Source organism: Muntiacus reevesi, chromosome 16 (genome assembly GCF_963930625.1).
Source record: "Muntiacus reevesi chromosome 16, mMunRee1.1, whole genome shotgun sequence".
In the NCBI taxonomy this organism is placed as follows: Eukaryota; Metazoa; Chordata; class Mammalia; order Artiodactyla; family Cervidae; genus Muntiacus; species Muntiacus reevesi.
Window position 1 is genome coordinate 61,798,479 of NC_089264.1, and position 15,753 is coordinate 61,814,231.

General features: G+C 41.0%; 1 protein-coding gene across 1 annotated transcript; it reads right to left on the reverse strand.

Annotated features, from left to right (window-relative positions):
• Positions 1-680: 680 nt before the first annotated feature.
• On the reverse strand, positions 681-14,534 carry COMMD8 (COMM domain containing 8). Its single transcript, XM_065907445.1, has 5 exons — positions 14,362-14,534; positions 9,797-9,952; positions 5,914-6,066; positions 4,318-4,473; positions 681-3,286 (listed from the first exon to the last, which is right to left on the reverse strand). The coding sequence occupies exons 1-5, from the start codon at positions 14,425-14,427 to the stop codon at positions 3,266-3,268; spliced, it is 552 nt and encodes a 183-aa protein (XP_065763517.1). The 5' UTR covers positions 14,428-14,534; the 3' UTR covers positions 681-3,265.
• Between the last annotated feature and the right edge of the window lie 1,219 nt (positions 14,535-15,753).

Genomic DNA, 15,753 nt, shown 5'->3' on the forward strand with positions numbered 1-15,753 from the left:
CACTATTTACAAAAGCTAGAACATGGAAGCATCCTAGATGTCCATCGACAGATGAATGGATCAAGTCGTGGTACATATAATGGAATATAACTCAGCCATAAAAAGGTACGCATTTGAGTCAGTTCTAATGAGGTGGATGAACCTAGAACCTATTATACAGAGTGAAGTTAATCAGAAAGAGAAGGATAAATATTGTATATTAATGAATATATATAGAATCTAGAAAGATGGTACTGAAGAATTTACTTGCAGGGCAGCAATGGAGAAACAGACATAGAGAAAAAACTTATGGACATTGGGAGAGGGGAGAAGAGGGAGAGATGTGTGGAGAGAGAAGTGGAAACTTACATCACCGTATGTAAAAAACTGCCGCATGGCTCAGGAAACTCAAACAGGGGCTCTGTATCAACCTAGAGGGGTGGGATGGGGAGCGAGATGGGAGGGAGGTTCAAAAAGGGAGGGGACAGATGCACACCTAAGGCTGATTCATGTTGAGGTTTGACAGAAAACAACAAAACTCTGTAGAGCAATTATCCTTCGATTAAAAAATAAATAAGCTATTAAAAACAACAAAAAAAAGATAAGCCACAGATTAGAAGAGAATACTTAAATATTTTCAAGGCATATATGTGATAAAATTTATATTCAGGCTATATAAAAAAATCCCCCAAATTCAAAAATAAGAAAACAATCAAATTTTAAAATGGCAACAGATCTGAACAGAGACTTCACCAAAGATGTACAGATGACAAAAAAGCACATGAAAAGACATTCAACATCATTAGTCATTACGGAAAAGAATATTACTAAAACCACAATGAGATACCGCAACACACCTACTAGAATAGTTGAAATTCAAAAGACTGACCACACCACGTGTTAGCAAGGAGGTGGAGGTGGAACTCTCGCAGACGGTGGTGTGGAATGTAAAATGGTAAAAAGTTTTAGTTTGGCATAGTTCGGAAGTTTATTGAAAAGATAAACATACACCTACCACATGATCCAGGTATTTCATGCCTAAGTATTTACTTTCAAAAGAAAGTATATGTCCATACAAAGACACATACAAGAATGTTCACAGCATTCCATGTATTTTAACAGCCAAAACTTGTAAACAACAAAAATATCCAGTAATAGGTGAACAGATAAACAAATGATGGTGGAATTCTACAACAGAATAGTTCTCAACAATAAAGTGGAAACCAACTACTGATAAATGTTGTAATGTGAATGAACTCAATAATGAAAGAAGCCAGATTACACACAAAAAAGAACATGTATGATTTGCGGTATGATTCCCTTTAAACTCTGGGAAAATGTGAACTAATCTACAGTGGCAGGAAGCAGATCGGTGGTTGTCTAGGAGCAAGGCAGGCAAGAAGCAAGGATGACAATGAACCAGGACACTTTCAGGAGCGATTCCCTGCTCACCATCCTGATTGACATGATGCCTTCCTGTGCTCAGGTGCTCTGTCGTCCCCAACTCTTCGCAGCCCTGTGGACTGCAGCCCACCAGCTTCCTCTGCCTGTCATATTTCCCAGGCAAGAATACGGGAGCGGGCTGCCATTTCCTTCTCCAGAAGCGGTCCTGGGTACGTACATGTGAAAACCGCTCAGACTGTCCACTTCAAACATGTGTAGTTTATTTCAGTCATATTTCAATAAAGCATTTAAGTCTGCTAATCTAGTGATAATGTAGTGAGAGAAAGACTAACAAGAGTAAGGTTTTTTCCTTCTCAAAGGAAGGACTGTGTGGAGCGTTGAAATTCAGAAGGACCCCAGATCAACCACTATTACTGGAAGAGTCTGTCTGCAAGCTGTTACTGGTGGTGGTGGTGCTTCAGCCCGTAAGTCGTATCTGGCTTTGTGACCCCATGGACTGAAGCCCACCAGGCTCCTCTGTCCATGGGATTCTCCAGGCGAGAACGCTGGAGTGGGTTGCCTGTTGCTGGAGTGGGTTGCCTGTTCCTTCTCCACTGTTACTGGGACACAACAACATAAGGAATTCGCACAAGAAGGTAGATCAACTACCTCCTCCCTAAGCACACTGGCTAGCTCAGCTGATTTTTTTTTTTATGGCCAAAATTTCTCAGTGAAAAAAGCAGTATATTGAAAAACATTCTAGCACAAACTCCATATCTAATCACCAAGCTGTAACAAACAGTTCACAGAGTGGCATTATCTAGACCACAGTCACATTTATCAATCTCCCTAAACCTATATACTCATCTGTATAAGAATAACAGGGATTGCTCTGGACACCTCAAGTAACAGTCTGATGCTCTAAGGAGATATAAAGCTTGCAAAACAGCAGGTACCAATGATGCATCATACTGCATTATGTAGGAATTAATTTCAAAATACGCAAAACATAAATATATTTTTATTTGCTCAGAATGCTTGTTTCTAAAGGTCATTGAAATTAAAAATGGTTTGCTTTCCAATGAAGTTGTTACCATCCAGAACTTCATCAAGTTTACAACAAATTAAGAATTTACAATAAATAGGGACCTAAATAGTCTCAGCAGATATTGGAGTAATAAGATACACACTATACAGTGACACATATTTTTTATCAGAGCATAGTCTCCTGAATAGACACAGAAATGCAGAAGCAACAGTGTTGTTTTCACTCTTATCTATGCTCAAATATAATATTTTAGTTCCTAGAATTCAACATTCAAAATTGTTCACTCAGATTTAGTTTTTTTTCCCTTCCAGTTAAAGTATGGAGAGTTTCTCTATAAAATTTTACACTTTATAACTTTTCCTTTGAAATATGAGAAAAGCATTGGGATCTCCTGAGTTAAATGCAGCTTATACATCCTTTAAAAACTATTTTTAAAAAATATCACAAGTGAACCACCACATATATCCATAATAAACATCCTTGCTATTCACATAGTTCTTTAAGCAATAGTCAAGTATATTTGTGCTTGTATGTTTACATTACTTTAGAGTCCATTTTCAGCTTACCATAAAACTGTATCTATAAAGCCTTTTCAAATATTTAATAAATGAAGCAAAACAGTCATTATGAAAATATAAACTGTGTTTACAGCCTTCTCATCTTTCACGTTTTCATGCATTTCCTGTCAACCATAAAATCTCCTTTTCTTTAGGGATGCTGATAAACTGTTGTCTTTGTAATCTCAACACTGCCGCTTTCTCAGCTGGCCATTCAGCTTCTGTGAACACGTGGCATTCTCTCTGTGCATCAGTTGTACCAGTGGAATCTGATAATGTTGGTAGTCACCATTTCCAGCTATTTCAACTGCAGGACCACCTTCAAACACAAAATGGAGGAAGGGCAGCAATCAGATTATACCAAAGATGCCAGTATATGCTGAATGAGATGCTTTGAAATCTCTGAAGAAGGGCCTGGAGAACTGACAAGAATAACACAAAAAATACAGGCCTGCAAGGATCCACGGTTCAGACTCATTCAACATTTACACCAGAACCTGCCACATACCCCTTCAGACATGCAGCCCCATCAAAAGGCAAGCCAGGCTACCAGTTTATTACTGGGCACGTGGACGAGTCATCAAGGCACTGGGGTGCCCGAGCGACTGCAGAAGATGAAGGATACAGGGGTTTCAAAGAGATGGAGACAAGATGGGTTAGTGTCAAGAGAGGGGCTAAGAATAACTGACTTTAATCCTTGAGACACAATCACTAGAGATGATGCTCACCAACAGGGGAGGGAACATACACAATGCAGATAATTATTTTTTACGTCTTCTTCACAGCAGTGGTTTCTACTGTCTAAATATCATTTTTCTCATTAGTTAAACACTCAAAATTATTACTGTTATTTAGCCATTCCTTTGTAAATGCAAGGCTTTTGGTCCTTCATTAGTTTGTCTCAAACTGATATTTTCATAACTATAAATGATATTTTGTCTCCTGAACTTAAAGAAATTTTCTACCATTTGTCCAGTTAAATAATCTTTTCTTCAGAATCATAACTATTTTTAGTTATTAAATCTCTTCAGAATTAGCTAATTTCACAGCCCCAAGATAAAAAGAAAATTTTATCATTAATGGGGACTAGAGCAAAACAAATTTAGCTGTTATTCCTTAAAATATAACTACTTGACAAATTATGTTCTATTAATGCAAATCAGTAATAAATGTAGTATCTAAAATGAGAGACGCAGAACATATCAACAAAGTGTCTTCTGTGCTTTCGACATAAAATATCAGGAACGAAACCAACTTTAAATGTAGCTGGTCAGCTGTCCTTATATTGCTCCAGTAGAATCAATCAAAACTTAAACACTTTGAAGCACACAACAAAATTAAAACACATACCTTATTAGCTGCTTCCAAGGAATTTATTAGATTCTGCAGCTCTTCTTTACTCATTTCAACAGAATATGGCTTGACTTCACCATTTTCTTTTACATCTAGATGAAGGCTTAAAAGTGGCATTTGTAACGAAGCAATCTTGTCACTAGAAAGTGCAAGCTGTTTAAAATGAGAAAAATAGTAATTAATAAGTAGTTTTAAAAAGGAATATACTAAATATGCATCAGAGCTTACAAACAACACATTAAAGAAAAAAGAGTACTCTTGTTTACTATGAAGTACAGGCAAATATGAAAGGAATAAAAGAAATTAAACTCATGCCAAACCAGCATATATCTGAACAGAAAAAGAAAGAAGAGTGAATGAAAGCAAGAACATAGTTTAGGGACAACTAGTTGGGATTCTGCAGTAGGAGTAGACAGCCAGAGCAGTGCTATGGCTCAGAAGTACCAAATGGGTCCAAGAAACAGAATTCTTAAAGAAGTGTAATGACACCAAGAGGACAAAAGTCCACGTACAAAGATAAAACGAAAAACATGTGCAGCTCAGAAATTTAGATGCCTAAATAATGAGCAGTTAACTCTCCATTAAACTACTGACAAATGTTATCAAGATACCACCTTCAACCAGAATCAGTCAACAAACACAGGACACTTTTCCCTCTGACACTCTCTGTCTAAAATCAGCAGCTGAGAGGAAATGGAAGAACCCAATGTTTATGATACTAAAGCTTTTTGAAACAAGCATCATAGCTTCACTGGCAGAATATGGCAAAGAGAAACTCAGTCTTCCTGGAATTTGAGCCAGGAACCCCATAATAACTGAATTTTGGAGTGCAACCACTTGTAAAAATGGATTGGGGCAAGGGCAAAGGACTCCTTATCCGTGGCACATACACTACAGGACCACACGAACCTCCACCCATCTCCTCCATCTGCTCTCCGAAACACAGGACTCACCATATCTGAGATTTGAAAGAGGCACATTCAGGGTGCCCACCTCACTGTCAACTCTCTTCAGTATTTCCAGTAAGTGGTTTTCTGAGCCTATGCTTGAGTACCAGTAATGAGGAGGAGTGTGTTAAGTCAAAAAGAGGTTAGAATAATTTTCGGACTCTCATAGGGGTTAGATTATTACTTCTTAGGTTGAAATTAAACCTATTTCATTGCAAATCATATACTTTATCCTTGTCCTATCCCCCAAAGCCACAAAGCACATATCTGTTTCTTCATCCACATGTCTTAAAACTTCAGTTAATTAAATTCATTATAATTGTAATATTATTATACATGGTTTAGATGTCTGCAGTGCAAATTAACACAAAAGATGTAATTTTAATTATCTTTGATATTTTTATGAAAATGTATCTCAAGAACACATTTTAGATACATAATATTACCAAAAAATAATGTATTCAAAAAGTGAAACAGAATGTATTCTCCTCCTGAAAACACTCCTGTCCGACTCTTTGTGACCCCAGGGTCTGTAGCCCACCAGGCTCCTCTGTTCATGGGGTTCTCCGGCAAGAATACTAGACTGGGTTGCCATTTCCTTCTTCAGATAAAAAATATAAATACTCATAAATAAATATATTCTCACCTTTAACTGCCAATCAAAATCCTGTAGTTGTGCAGAGGAAATATCAACTATTTCTTCCAACAGAGTCTGCTTGATTTCATCTTTCCTACTTTTTAAGCATTTCATGATAGCTTCTTGATGAGATGAATTCAACTGATTCAACTGTTGAGCTATCTATGAAAATAAAAATAAACAGAAAATAAGTTAAAAGGCCTTTCTGTTTAAAATGTAAACAACAGTTACATTCTCTTTTCATATAACCTTTAAAATGCTAGTAAATGGGCAAAAAAATACTACTAGAACTATAAAAAGAATAAGACAAGGATGCATAATCAATAAACAAGAAGTTTTAACACAGTTTTGCAAAACAGAAAGGAAAAAGGCTGACTGATGAACCAACATAGGAGTGAATACACTGGAAACCACTAAAGCTGATTTACCTATATTAATATATTAAACAAAACAGACTTTAAGGCGAAAAGACTTACAAGAAATAGAAGAAGATAGTAAAGGGGTTGTTCAGCAGAAATACACAACAATCATAGGTTTGTGTGCACCTAATAACATGTCTTCAAAACATATAAAGCAGCAAAACTCGGCAGAAAAAGCAAAACGGGTAAATCAACTTTCACAGAGATGCTAACACACTCTCAGTAACGGATGGAAACAGAAAGCACTGTAAAGATGCAGCGCTGAGTTTCTACTTAACCCCCTACACATAGAACACTACACCCCACAACTGACAAATACGAGTTATCTTCAGGTGTATGTGGACTATCACCCGAAAACGGACCACAGGCCGCGCCATGTCACAAATCACAGCAGGTTTCAAAGAGCCGGAGTCATATTGATTATACTTCTGGTCACTGTGTGATTAAATCAGAGCCGAACAAAACTTTTACAAATATCTGAAAATTAAGCAGCATGATAACACAGTACTGGGTGACAAAAGAAGTAAACCTTGCATAAACTCTTTCATAGAAAAAGGAAAAGAGAAGAAAACAAACAACAAAAGCCAACTTCCTAATTCATTCCACAAGACGGGAATAAAACTTGATATTTTGACAAAAACATTATAGGCAAAAAATTATGGGCCAAGATTACTCAAACATAGATGAAAAAAATCCTAATGAAGTATTGGCAAATCAAACCAAATTAAAAAAGAATAACACATCATGACCAAGTTGGAGTTATTTTGGTAAGGTTAGTTTAACATTCAAAAATCAATGTAAGGCATCACATTAACAAAATAAAGGTGAAGATATAAATTCAGGAAAAAAGAATTTTATAAAATTCAATACCTATTAATTCTCAGCAAAGTAAGAATCAGAGGGAGCTTCTTTAATCTAATCATTGATACCTATAAAATCATACAGCTAACATAATAAATTGTGAAATAATGAACACATACATTCTCCCTAAAGTCAGACAAGGCACTGCTTTTTTTCTTTCTTTTCTAAAACTGTCCTGAAGACATTAGGCAATGCAATAAGAGGGAAAAAATAAATAAAAGGTATTAAAATTGAAAAAATGACTGCATACCAAAAAAATTCACCCCCAAATTTATAAACCATTATATACAGTAGATATGGGCTTCCATGGTGGCTCATAAGATAAAGAATCTGCCTGAAATACAGGAGACTCGGGTGGGATCCCTGGGTCAGGAAGATCCTCTAGAGAAGGTAACGGTTACCCACTCCAGTAATTCTTGCCTAGAGAATTCCATGGACAGAAAAGCCTGGTGGGCTACACTCCATGGTGTCGCAAAGAGTTGGACAAGACTAAGCAACTTACACTTCTACACAGTAAATAAACCGAGAGAGATTGCTGGACACAGAGTAAGTACACAAACACCAACGGGTTTCCACACACCAGCAACATGCGATTGGAGAACAAAACTTAAGAACGTCCGAAACATCGGTTACTTAGAAATAAATACAAAACATCTGTGAGACCTCTACAGTGAGAACTACAATGTATGAGAGAGAAACTGAAGCCAATCTAAATAAACGGAAGGTAATACCAAGGTCATAGATCAGAAGGCTCAATACTGTTGTCCACCCTCTCCAAAATCGTCTAGAGACTCGGTGCAAGCCACACCATGGACTTACTGTCCCCTCAGAATTCAGATTAAAACTCTGGCCCTCAAGATGATACCGAGAAACGGGGCCTGGGACACAATCAGGCTGAGGTGGGGTGATGCAGGTGAGACCCTCATGATGGCATCAGTGCCCTTTAAGAAAACATCAGAAAGTCTGCTGCCTCTCTCTGCACCTGCCCCTGCCCCTCAGCCATCAGAGGACACAGCGAGAGGCAAAAGTCTTCGGCAAGGAAAAAGCCCTCATCAGGGACCAGAACCAGCCAGTGCCTTAATTCTGTACTCCCTGAACTCTAGAACTCTGAGAAATTAATTCCTGCTATTTAAGCTACCCATTTTAAGGTATTTTGTTGTGGCAGGCCAAGCTAATACTCTCCATCAAAATTCCAGCAAGTGTTTTGGTTAAAATTGACTGATTTTAAAACATACCTGAAATTATGGAGGATACAGAAAAATCAAAGCTATCTTAAGGAAATACAAGGTTGAAGGTCTTCTACTATCAGATATCAAAATTTAATGTAATGCAGCTCTAATTCTACTGTAAATTAAGCCATTGTGATGTGGGTAAATACAGGCAAACAGACTAACGGAATAAAACAGAGTCCAGATACAGGCCCAAACATGTGTGGTCACCTGCATTTCCAAGAAAGGCTGCGCAGCAATTCTATGGGGTAAGGGTGGTCATTTCAACAAGTGAATGTCATATGGAAAAATCTCAACTTGATCCTTACTCCATATACAAATAGTAATTCAAATATATCACAGACATAAATAAAAGCTAAAACAATCAAACTGCTACGAAAAGTATATGCTTTCATGATTTTGGCACAAACATTCCTTAAACACAGTATTAACATCACTAACCATCAACAGAAAATATTAACAAATTGGACTTGATTAAAATTCAGAACTTCTATTCACCAAAAGACACTATTAAGAGACTAAAAAGACAAGAAACATAATAGAAGATATTTTAAAATATATATCCAAGAACTCATACTCAGAATACCATCCAAATCAAAATGATAAATACATATAACTTCATTTTTCCCCAATTGGGCAACCTACATAGTTGAGTTCAGTCGCAGTCGTGTCCGACTCTTTGTGATCCCATGAATCGCAGCACGCCAGGCCTCCCTGTCCATCACCAACTCCCGGAGTTCACCCAAACTCATGTCCATTGAGTCAGTGATGCCATCCAACCATCTCATCCTCTGTCGTCCCCTTCTCTTCCTGCCCTCCATCTTTCCCAGCATCAGGGTCTTTTCAAATGAGTCAGCTCTTCGCATCAGGTGGCCAAAGTATTGGAGTTTCAGCTACATACCTTTTAAATTTTCTTCCACATGATTTAAATGTTTCACAATTTAAAATAAGACAACCAATCAGAAACAAAAGTACAAAAACCCAAACCTCCACAGATTTTTCCACTTACTCACAATTACTAGGTTTTTATTGCTATCGCAGAGAGTCGGACACAACTGAGCGACTGAACTGAACTGATTTTACACACTCGGGCCTCCCAGGGGGCTCAGATGGTAAAGCATCGGCCTGCAATCGGGGAGATCCCCTGGAGAAGGGAATGGCCACCTACTCCAGCATTCTTGCCTGGAGAAGCCCACGGACAGAGAAGCCTGGCAAGTTACAGTCTGTGGGGTCGCAAAGAGCCAGACAGGACTGAGTGACTAGCACTTCCGCTTTTCATCACGCGCTCACTGAGCATGCATCACATGGTACCCTAAACAGCAAAACAATAAAAACAAATCTGAGCATGGATTATCAAGGTATCAAAATCTGGAGCAAAGTTACCTCTTCATCAGATAAATTTTTACCAACTACAGCTTTGAAAAAGGTGGTAATGTCTTCTAGAACATGCATCCATTCTGTTGAATCCCAAACACTGTGATAATCCTGGTAGAGAGGATAAGTCCGGCCACAAATGCCATCAATTATTTTGTGAAGAAGCTAGAGAGAGAGAAAAAAGAGAGAGAGCAATAAATGCAATTATAAGTAAAATTATAAAACAGATTTATCTTTTTTGTAGCAAATAAATGTTATTGGCAGAAGTTCATGCTATCTGCAGAAGCAGCTGAGGCTGAAAAGCAACCATCTTTAACATCATTTTATTAACTAAAAGTTAGAGCTACACACACACACACACAGACTTTCTATAATTTTGTCCACCTTCAGAAACTAATTTTACAGATATGTTGTTGTTTCTCCAATGTTCCTAAAAGGAAGATGGTGAGTGCAGCAGTTTCTCCTTGGGATTCTTTAGACTTCATATTTATACCAATAACCAAAACACAAGGTAGGAATCTTAGACCAAAGTCTTTTGCCTGTGGATCTACAAAGCCCCTCTCTCCATTTTCCACAGCATCCACATTTACTTCTTTTGGTCTACTCCAAAAACCCCTCACTGACTTACTTTCTCTTTTTAACATTTCTTTCTCTCTACCCTACCTTAATACCAGCAATGGAAATCCTAACACATATATAACTGAACATGTGACTAAGTCTATGACTTTTGGAACAAAACTGGCTAGTCTGAATCTTATTGCCACGATTACTAGTTTTGCCAAGTTACTTAAAGATTCTTTGCTGGTTTCCTCATGTGTAAAACGAGGATATCATCTATGCCCATAATGTTGTTTTAAGGATTGAAGAAGGCTTCAATCCTTCTTGGTACACTCCTGACATTAGACCTTGCTTCCCATTGTTATCCTTCTTCTTATTACTAGTTCTAAGTATCATCATCACTGTTACTACTGGTACCATGCTCCACGCCTCTAACATATATAACTGCGTACCTACTGTAGCAGCACTACTCTAGGCAAGTGATCAACACAGTTTTCTTTCTCAAGAGATATTTGTGTGTTGTAAGGAGAGTACCTGAATCCAAACAACTTGGAAATGGATTTAAACAGCAAGAAGGCTTCCAGCTCTTTTCTCCTGGATCATGTTCCAGTGCATTTTAAGCAAAAACTTCTCTGTAACACCATACATATTGGAACAGAGATGAGTAATTGGTGACCCTAATTCCAAACGATGGCTAATGCACTATGTGAACATAACTTTTATTTACCATAAATTAACCAACAACATTTTCAATTTGTAATCATTCAAAATTCTCTACCTACACTTCACCTTATCCCAAACTGTCCCCAATGCTAAAGTAAAACCCAGTTTTCAAATTGAAAACTAAGAGCACTATGTTTTTGGAATACAGTCTTTTAAAATTAATTCACAAATATGTAATGAGCACTTCATTCCAGTTATTAAACAGGTTAATGTAAATACTAAGAAAAAATAACTATAACAGCTAGCATTTATAAGCCCTAATGATATACCACACACTGTGCTGATCTTCACTACAACCCTGTGAAGTAAGTCTTGCTATTATCCCCATTTTACAAATGAGGAAACTGAGGATAAATAAGATAAGGTCCTATCACATCAGAGCCTCAGGCCATCAGAGGAAACTAATATAATCAGTAAGTATATACAATTTAGGATGATAGGAGTTATAATTAAAGTTTACAGAGGGTACAAAGGAGCACAGAAGGGAAAAGTATGTCTTAAAAGAATGAACAGTTGGCCAAACAGGAGCAGGGTATTTCTAGTCACAACAGTTGTGTGCTGACAGGGTGAAAGTGTAAAACCACAGGCGCGATTTGGGAGATGGCAGCAGACAAGGCCAGGAGCTGGCAGAGACCGAACCACAGCGGGCCTCGTACACAATGCAGAAGAGCCCAGACTTCGATCTGTGTTCAACAGGTAAGCAACCTAGTCACACATCTGCATTATGGTTCCATAAATCTGCCAGCAGGTCAGGAGATATAAGGAAAGAAACGGGCAAGAGGGTGAGTCCAAAGACCCCCCTACTTCCATTTACTTACCAGCAAGAGATTAAAAGGGAGATGATAAATTGTTAGGGACACTCAAACTGGAGACAGCAGAGAGGTAAAGGAGGTCTGAAAAGAATGATACTCAGAATCTCAGGGTGAATGACAGGAAGTGGTGGTATCACAAACCAAATTTGAGGCTACAGCCACAGAAGGAGAAAGTCAGGGAGAAGGACAAGGAGCTAAGCCAAGTATACACTGAATTTGAGGTACCTGTGGGTGTATCTAAGCAGAAGCCTGATACTCAGAAGAGATTTTTAGATCCAGAGATTCAGAGTGAAGGTTATGGGCCTACCTAAGTAGTATGTAGGTAGGATGAAGACAGGAGCAGAAAGCTAATACAAGACTCAGAGTCAACAGATCTGAGCATCTGTTTCCACTTTACCACTCACTAGTTTGACAACTTTGGGTACGTGACCCAAACCCTCTACAGACATTTCAGTTTTCTCATTTGTAAAGTCAAAGAAAAGATCTTTTTTTTTTTTATCCTAGCAAGGTAAGTAAGTTTATTACTATCTCCTCCACACTATTTCCATTATAAATGGAACAACGAAAAAAGAAAGGCAGAGATTTGGGGCTTATAAAAGCTGCCTACCACATAGCCCTCTATCACATTAGCAGGCTAAGCCCTCGTCTCCAACCTTCATCCACTGTAAATGAAACAGATTTGGGATTTATTCAGAATTACATATCATAGAAACTAAAAGCCGGCCCACCAGAACCTGGGATCCAGATCTTGGTCGCAATGATAAAGTTGAATTTAGTAAACATTAATCGACTCCTTCCTTTAGTAAACACTGCTTAAGAACCCACCTGGGGCCAGACATAATTCTCAAGAACCGGGTATATAAACAAAGTATCTACCCTGAAGGAGTTCAGAAGGAGAGAGACTATTGGCAAGAGGACCAATTAGGAAGTTGTGTTCAAGGAAGACTTGATTAGGCTGGAACTGCTGGGGAACAGAAAAAGATGGGAGTAAGCACAGTAACATATTAATTATAACACAAAGTCAGTTCTCTGAAGTCAGAGGGCAAAGGACCACAGCTCCTGGAGCTCCGGCTGAAAAGGTTGCCTTTTTTTTTTTACAGGGCTGGCAAATTTCTTTCGAGTCTCATACTTGGGGCGCCAAGGGTTTTTTAACTTGAAAGTTCGGGGAGAAAAAACACTTCTCAGTTAGATTCCCCTCTTACAGTGACCATTGGGTGTTCTTCCTTTCACAGTTCAACAGACAAAATTTCGTTGTTATGTATTTACTGTCTCCACATTTCTCTCACCCTTCAAACTAAAATGTGCTGCTGTCAAAAACAATTATAAACTGCCAGCACCTTTGGTATCAAGGCTAAACCCAGGAGTACAGTACACAGAAGCTCCTGGCTGCTTCTCACTTGTTCAGCCACAGTCTCCCTGCTCTACTTCTCACTCTGAACTCTGGCCTCTAAAACTACAGCAGGTCCTGAGGCTCCCCGGGGCCGCCTTTCTCCCAGTCTTCATAAGTGCTGTGTCCCTTGGCCTGAAACACTCTCCCCCCAGCCCATCTGGTTCCTATTCATCCTTCAGGAACTCAACCTAGAAACCTAGGCAGATGCTCTGGAAAACGTTTCCTGGCCCCTTCTAACCAGAGTTGCTACCCCTCCTACAAACTGATCATTGGATAACTCATTCATCCAGTTTCCATTTACTCAGTTTGGTTTCCTCATTAGTTGACAAGGTCCACCAGGGTACGGGCTGTCTCATTCACCATTTTACCTTATCCCATAGAGCATTAAGCACATAGTTCAGTGAAGAGTTGGCTGAACAAGTGAAAAAGGCTGCTTTTTTCCAGATTCTCATAAACTAGGTTCCTTCTTAGACTACAGGCGCCAACGTATATGTCACGTGTTGAAGTAAGGTCCACCTTGGACCACCCTACCTGCAAGCCTCCCAGTTTGGGGTAACACTTAGCATTTTTTTTTGCCGCCCACAAAGAATTACGGCCTGCCTCTCTAGGTCACCAAGGTATTCCCGTCACCTAGCACCGCTGTTCCTGGTGCATAGGGAATGCTGTGCGGTTTTGTTGCTGAAACAGCGGATGAACGAATGAAACGTGTACCAGAGGTTGTAAACCAACCCCTCCAGCTTTCACGCTGGCGACTGCGCACTCCCCCGCCCAGGGTCACTGGTCCCGGCCGCTCCCGGACGGAGACGTGGTCCCCGCTAGGGTGCGGGCGCGGCCGGGCGGGCGCCTGCGTGCAAATCCCCTGCAGGGGCCGCCGGAAGCCGGAGCACGGCGGAGGCGCCCCCAGCCTCGGACTTCTCCACTCTCCAGGGAACACGGGGGTGGGGCGAGGGAGCACCCCACATCACACCCGGTCCCCTTCCCCTCCCCGGCAGCCGGCGCCAGCCTCCCACAGGCGGCGGGATGAGGCCTATCCCTGACGCCAGGCCTCCCAGGAGCCCGGCCCGCGCAGCCGACCCCGGCGCGCTCCTCACCTGCAAACCCCGCTCTGCGGGGAGCTTCTGCAGCCGCCACAGGGGCGTCCCCTCTTCCGGCTCCATCCCTGCGGGAGGCTAGGGGCTGGGTCACGTGACCAGCCCCGGCGTCCTCAGGGCCTCGGCTCGCCCACGTGACCGGCCCCGGCGTCTTCCGGGCCTCGGCTCGCCCACGTGACCGGCCCCGGCGTCCTCAGGGCCTCGGCTCGCCCACGTGACCGGCCCCGGCGTCTTCCGGGCCTCGGCTCGCCCACGTGACCGGCCCCGGCGTCTTCCGGGCCTCGGCTCGCCCACGTGACCGGCCCCGGCGTCCTCAGGGCCTCGGCTCGCCCACGTGACCGGCCCCGGCGTCTTCCGGGCCTCGGCCCGCCCACGTGACCGGCCCCGGCGTCCTCAGGGCCTCGGCTCGCCCACGTGACCAGCGGGCCGCGCGGGCGGGGCGGGCTCGGAGGCGCCGAGCCTTGTGCGCGTGCGCAGAGATGGAGGCTTCGCTTTCTCCGTCAGCAAGGCAGAGCTTTTCCGCCTCTTGGCGACTTTGGTTAAACACCCTTCTGGTGTTACAGTGGAGGTGCGTTCGCAAATCTCTCAGAGCAATTTGGCAACCTTATTCAAAGTTGTATTAAACTTTCTCTGCACACTTAGAACGCAAAATAAGGGTAACTACTTTTGGGGTGCCTGGAGGTTTGGAGTGAGTTTTAAGCCTCCTGATTTGAAAGGCAAATTGATTTGGAAAGTATCCTCATTTGGAAGGTCGATTCGCCTCCTACCATGCGCGAGGTTCTTTATAGATTATCCTATGAAGTTACTATTTTCATCCTTATTGCCAAATAACAAGACCAGAGAGGTTACTAGGGTTGTCAGATTTAGGAGTCGCCGAAATCTTGGGTTTTTGATAACCGGTTAAAGTCTCTGCCAGTACCTCCTCCAACTCGCTATTTTGATAACTCAGGTTTAGGCCTTAGTCCCGAAGAACAAACTGCCGAGGTGGAGACCGAGGATCCCCGGCCAGGCCCTTGGCTAATGTGGTCGGGAAAGATGTGCCCAGTGCGAGACGCTTGGCCTCCGCTCCGCCCCTTTCCTGAAGGTCTGTTCACGTCTTTATGTGTCTGTCCCTGGCACTCACGTCGCAATCCAACTTCAGATCAGGTCCCACTTTGCCACTAGGATTGGAAGATGAAAGAATGGGATGCATTCCCATAATCTAGAATGGCGGTAGCAATATACCTTCTTCTTAAACGTGGTAATCCTTTAGAAGTTGAAAAGTTTTATTTATATGTTTTATAAAGAATAAAGTTATTGAAGGAAATTTCCAATCTTTCCATGTATACATATTATTTTTATTAATATGAAGTTATCCACATATGACTTAGAGAATTTCAAAGCATAATTCAT